General features: G+C 30.2%; 1 protein-coding gene across 1 annotated transcript; it reads left to right on the top strand.

The window, feature by feature from the left end:
* The first annotated feature begins 1,489 nt into the window (after positions 1-1,489).
* Positions 1,490-2,327, top strand: LOC149923508 (uncharacterized). Its single transcript, XM_090159877.1, has 2 exons — positions 1,490-1,613; positions 1,677-2,327. Exons 1-2 carry the CDS (start codon positions 1,550-1,552, stop codon positions 2,060-2,062), a joined length of 450 nt encoding a protein of 149 aa, XP_090016003.1. The 5' UTR covers positions 1,490-1,549; the 3' UTR covers positions 2,063-2,327.
* The last annotated feature ends 3,979 nt before the right edge of the window (positions 2,328-6,306 follow it).

A 6,306-nucleotide genomic window follows, 5' to 3' on the forward strand; every position in this document is an offset into this window, starting at 1 on the left:
ATACATCGCAGCCAAGAAAAACTACATTGTGAAATTTGTGAAAAAAAATTTACATGGCCTTCAAACCTAAAGGCACATGTTAAAGCCCGACACACCTGAGCTATTCTGGTTTTAATATCGTAGTACTTATCCCATGTATAGACCACTTACATAATCGACTTGATCTATATGCTTAAGTAAATAAGATAATTTTATCACAAGAGCAATTTCAGTATAAAATGTAAATCTAATCAATTCAAACATAAATAGTTGTGTTATTTGTCTTATACAAAAAAGGCCAAAAAATGTGAAAGCATTTCTTAAATACCAATATGGTTCCTACATTTTTGACATTAATAATGTCAAGAAACTTACTGTGAATATTTTCATAGGCATAGCTTTAAAGTTAGACAACCATCACAATTTAAACTCTTAACAAACCATAAATGTAAATCTTAATAAGCTTCTGGTTTATAGTTTAAGCAATTTATGATTCAAACTAAATCATTATAATTTTTGTTATATTGTATCAGCAATAAGTTATCTAAAGGTAGTACTTGAATAGTATCCCAGACTTGTTTGTCTTTGTTTAATATAAAATTTAGAAGAAAAAAGTGTTTTTTGTGCAGTTCATATCTTATAGCATCGTACATGATTATTTCTATCCCAATTTCCTTAAGATGTATAATACTATAAGAATGGAAATAACAATACATGCAATATAAAAGCTTCAATTTAAGATATATGTGCCCATAACATTTTCACTCTGCTTACAATTTAAACCTAGTCAAGGCCAAAAAAAGTGATACATGGTCTATACAAGGTATAAATAATTTGTTTTAATACAATACAACAAAAGAATATATAATGTAAATTTTAATGAAAGTGCAGCTAAAGCTTTTAAGTCATTTTGTCACCGGATATAAAGGATATAATAAAGCAAGTTCTCGGACACTGAAAAAAATTAAATGATTTCTCAACTGATAGGTTACTCCAATGTTATTAGGTTATACTTTAAAATCCCAAAGCCACTAAAAAAAATTTTGACAAATATTTTTGCAGGCCATTATTCTTCACGTTTGTGGAAATCTTACTCATTTGCAAAGAAAAGGAACATTTCAGATTTTGTTTGCAATATTTGTAATCGGGTTTTCACAGCCAAATCCAGTTTACAACGCCACAGCGCAATGCACGGAGTTCGAACTAGCTATCCCTGTCCTTCTTGTCCTAAAGTTTTCAATTGGGTAGGGAATTTAAGACGTCATGCAGAAGTTCATAAGCCTGTTAGGAGAAAGTACAGTTGCCCACAATGCGACAAAGCATTTGCATGGAAAAGTGATGTTGTCGTCCACTTTCGTCGAATTCATGCATCATTTTCATAACCCCCCCTTACCATTAATGTTGTAATTTGTTGATACAAAATTGTTTATTTTAATTGAATAAAACTTGTCAAAATCAATTTCATTTAAGTTATTATAATTCTTGATGCTTAAAATCATTTGAGAGAATATGTTTTAAAAGGCTTTCTGTTATTGCAGATTGTATAGTGGTTGTTGACCCTATACGTTCAATGACAAGTATGGCAATTCCTTTCACTTATCCCAATTTGCCCTCTACTGCGTCTGTATACCAACGTAAGTAATGAAACTACAGAATGAAAAGCACCTTTGCTCCTTATCAAGTGGCATTTTCTTTAGAATCTCATGGCTTTAGGTCTCAAGGATACTCTGGTAGCAAACTAATGCATAAGACATTCTATTCTCGTTCTAACACCAATATGCATAGACTTATGCATTCTGGATCAAGTAGTAGAAAAGAATCTACATCTAGTAATATTTTTCAAGGTCAAGCTGCCACTTATAAGCCGGGCGATACTTATTGCCATATTTGCAACCGTTCATTCAGTACATCATCAAGTTTAAAGAGACATTCAATGCTTCATCAGTCTTTTAGAACCAAGTTTAAATGCCCCTTTTGCCCAAAAGAGTTTAGCTGGCAGGGTGATGTAGTTACTCATAAAAGAGTGGAGCATGCTATAATATCAAAAAGGGGAGCTAAATCTTTGGGTAGACCATATCGATAATTAAAAATTTATTTAATTTATTTATGTACTATAATATCTCTTATGACGCAAGAAAGTGAATTATTTTTGAAAGAACAGCTGTTTGTATACATGTATAAAATTAACTTTTAAGTTGATTTATTTGTCACAATGTAATAAAGTCTTACAAGTTGGCTGAGGCCAATTTTACGTTTTTTATAAGCATATTTCACCACCTTCTTTTAATTTAAGATCGCAGACAACTGTTTCAGCAGTTTTATCTTATTGGTGGTTGAAGTTCTTTTGCATTGACGTTTTATTTATTTTTTTCCAAGTTGTATGACCATAGAGCATGCATACACATTGAAGGCCGCTTCTGTTCTCTTTTTGGTGTAAGATTTAAGTGAAAACTGAATGCTCTTATAGTGTCTTATTTATTCCATTTCTCAGCTTAGAGCAAGACTTCAAACTATTAAAGCCCACATGGTGGCACGCTTCTCTGCAAATTTGCATTTTTTAATTTCAGATGTTGCGTCTCATATAGAGAAAGCTCTTACCATTGCCTAAAAACCAAAACCATGCAACTTGATCAGAGTTATTTAAATTCTGTAATGATTTCTGATAGTAATAACTAAAATTGTAGCTATTAATCACAAAAATATTTAAAAAGATAAAGCATGTGATCACAATTCCCTATTCTATCAAATATGCAAATTTATACTTTTCAAAATGCTTGTTTATGGTTTTTTTCTTTCACAGAATGTTAAATGCATATGCTTACTCTATGGTGTTAAATAGGATTTGGGCAGTTTATATGTAAAAGATTATTTTAACAACGTTTTTATTGGCGTGGCTTATACACCTCGGATTTACAGCATTCTAGATTTGTTAAAAAAAATTCAAATTATAGGAATGCTTTTTTCATTGCTTGTAAGTTACCATTAAAAGGCCCACAATGGCTTTAAACAGCTCTAATGAACATTTTTCTGTTTCAGGATCAAAATTTGAATGTCCTAACTGTAAACAATTATTTACTCATTTATCAAATTTGCGAAGACATGTCAAGTTTCAACATAACTCTAGAACTTGTAAATGCCCTGTTTGCCATCTTGTTTGTAGGAGACCAGATTATTTGAAGATTCATCTAAAAAACGTTCACAATATACATGAAAACTGTGTTGATATTTATAGAACTGCCGCATATAGTGAGATTTATGAATAGGAATGTAAAAAAATCATGGTTCAAAATAATGTGTGCTAAAAATGCCTACAACCTCCAATATCTAGCTTTTCTCTGATAAAAAGGCAAAAGCTTCCACTGTACAATTATTTGGTGGGAGGGGGTTGCTTTAAATCCCTTAATAATGTCAACTTGAAAAACTAACATTTTTTTTGTAAAAATGTATAATGTTAGATGATGTAAAATTTAATTATAGTTTTTATACTGCCAACTTGGTGTTTTGACTCCATAGGTTTTCGACTACTTGTGTGTTGTGATCTTATACTACCCAAAATTGTTGCATGATTTCTGGTTAAATGAACTATTAAATTGACAAATTTCCTGAAAAAGTTCAAATAAAATCCATAAATTTATTTTGTAGTGAATTACTTCGGAGGAAGATCTCGGGGAAGAACACAAATGAAATTTGTTTCAAAATCCAAGAGAGCCATGTTGCATCAGGAAACAGAAATTGAACTCGAACATCCGTTCAAATGTGACATTTGTTACAAAACATTTTCCACTGCTTTTACTGTTCGCCGCCACAGAAGCATTCACAACCCTAATTTTCATAAACACAAGTGCAATTTCTGTCCCCGTTTATTTAATTGGATGGATAATCTTCGGGCCCATATCCAGAGTGTTCATGGCATGCAAGTTCAGTCAAAAAAAGGGGAAATGAAGTTTGCTTATAAAAATAGCCCTACTGGCATTTAAACGTGCAGCAAATGTATTTCAAGCCATTCTAAGAATTTTTTTTGTAAAACAAATTTGTAGTATGACTCTACTAGTGTAAAACTATTTGTTACCAAATTTTTTCCGAATGAGGGTTTGATCTGAGAGGGTCCTGAAAATGTTATGTTTTGTATAAACAAATGGGTGTACTATATACTTTCAGACCATATTCCTTATGAAAATATTGTTCCTTATTCCATTTTGATCTAGTTGAGAAAACGTGCTTCCATTTAGGTACACAATGTTTTAATAATAAATTTATTACAAAGCCTTCGAGTGCAATGGCGTTAATATTATGATAATTTAGTGAATCCAATGGTTAATTGGTTGATATTTATGCTAGTTATTTATTAATAATGTTTTATAATAACCAAGAAATGATTTATTTCCATACACAAGTCTATACTAGCTCATGCATGAAAGGTGGTACTTGAAAAACTAGGGAAGGTTAATTTCCAACTTTTAGTACTTAAGCCAAAAATTTGTATACTATAGAGCTAGACAAAAAGTGTATTTTCTTACACTCTAAATTTGAACTTAACCAAAAATAATACAGTTGACTATGTAACTACATCAAATTAAAATTTCTGCATTAAAAAATTAAAGAAAAATGACAAAATCCTCTCGAGGTTAGTAAATTACTTTGAAATTTTTTGTCATGATTTTATTATTTTAGGTTGTTTATTTTGCTTGCTAGAAAGTTAACAGTTTTGGCTCTTGTTTATGTATTTTTCTATTTCCTAGTAGAATTAACAATTTGTTTTCTTAATAAACCTCTTTTCAGTGAGATTGTCGGCTGGCCTCCTTCTAGCAGTTGCTGGGAAGTGGAGGTGTCGTGTTTGCAACGTAACTTTTGCCACTCGGTCAGCCTTAAATCGTCATTCTTTGACTCATTACCCCCAGAGTCGGCAGACTTATCAGTGTAATATTTGTCAGAGAACCATCAGTAGGAAAGACCATTTGCTGCGTCATATAAGAAGACAACATATGCAGAGGGAAAATTTGTACATCTGTCCACTTTGCCAGCAGGTTTTTAACACTTGTGAGTTGTTAGAGTCGCATATTCATGATAATCACAGCGCAAATTCTGATCATGATAGCTATACCGAATAATAGACTAAAAAAATTTAGTGCCCATATCAAATTTACTATTGTTCAGAAATTTTATAATATTGACATGTTATATCGGCATACTGTTAAAGAAATATATATTTTATATCACCGTACCCTAATGTTACACTCATTGATCATGAAAGGTTTTGCCTTCAATGCTCACTTGCCTTCTCAAAATTGCATAACTTCAAACTTTATAATACAAAATATTATATTAAAAAATGTGAGACATATTTCCAGTGCATTTTAAATAAAATGGCCTTAACAATATATAAACCATTTTTAAAGTAGGATTTACTAGTGGCGTTAATAATTTACTAACTGGTTTAAAAAACCAAAGCTATTTAAGTATAAATTTGTTCAACTATGTATAATATGAATTTGAGAAAAAACTTGCATTAATTTTTTGGCAATATGTTAGCCTTAACTTGTTTATATGTAAAGAAATTTAGATTTATATAACCTTTAATGATTTTCTAAAAACAATTGTTGTTTTTCTAAGGAAAACCTAAAAATAATAAGTTAGTCTTGTATATAGAATATACTATCCTTTTACGTAATAGCCTACCCTCTCTGTGCTCCTGTTAATCAAAATATTTTGTTTGAATAAAAAATAGTTAGATATGAGTTTTTAATGGTGGTTGAAGTTATATATTGTATATTCCCTTTTTATATTTAGCTTTTCAATGTGTTATAACTCATATCTTTAGTTTATTGAAACCCGGTAAGAAATTTTTTTATTGTTTGTTGGGATTTGGTGCTTTTGTAGTTTTTGAGATTTTCAAATTACTGTTGTAAGTGCAATGTTTTTTAATCAAAAACAGACTGTTTTGGAAACCAAAATGTCAATTTTGATTTGGTGTTTTTTAATTTAATGATTTTTCAGTTACAAATGATCCATTAATACATGGAATTATTTTATAGTTAGTTTTTCTTAACATGTTTTCAACAAATCATGAAAATTGGTGCCTTGTGCATTTTTGCACATATTAAAAAAAATGTTGATTCTTACTTCTATAGGTGATGTTCTATAACTGTTAAACAAGCTATTAATAAACGATTTCTATATATAAATATATATATATATATACATGTATTTCAGATAATTTATTTATCATTTTATATTTGAAAGTCACATCATACATAAATGTAATGTTTATATAAAGGTAAAGAAATTTTTAATGTAAAATTTTTTGGAGCAGATATTTCATTTTGGTTT

Source organism: Leiobunum rupestre, chromosome 10 (genome assembly GCF_980474605.1).
Source record: "Leiobunum rupestre chromosome 10, qqLeiRupe1.1.hap1, whole genome shotgun sequence".
NCBI lineage: Eukaryota > Metazoa > Arthropoda > Arachnida > Opiliones > Sclerosomatidae > Leiobunum > Leiobunum rupestre.

Coding starts and splice junctions, on each gene's coding strand:
- LOC149923508 (XM_090159877.1), top strand. CDS start 1,550: ATGACAAGTATGGCAATTCCTTTCACTTATCCCAATTTGCCCTCTACT. Junction 1,614..1,676: donor TACTGCGTCTGTATACCAAC/GTAAGTAATGAA, acceptor CATTTTCTTTAG/AATCTCATGGCTTTAGGTCT.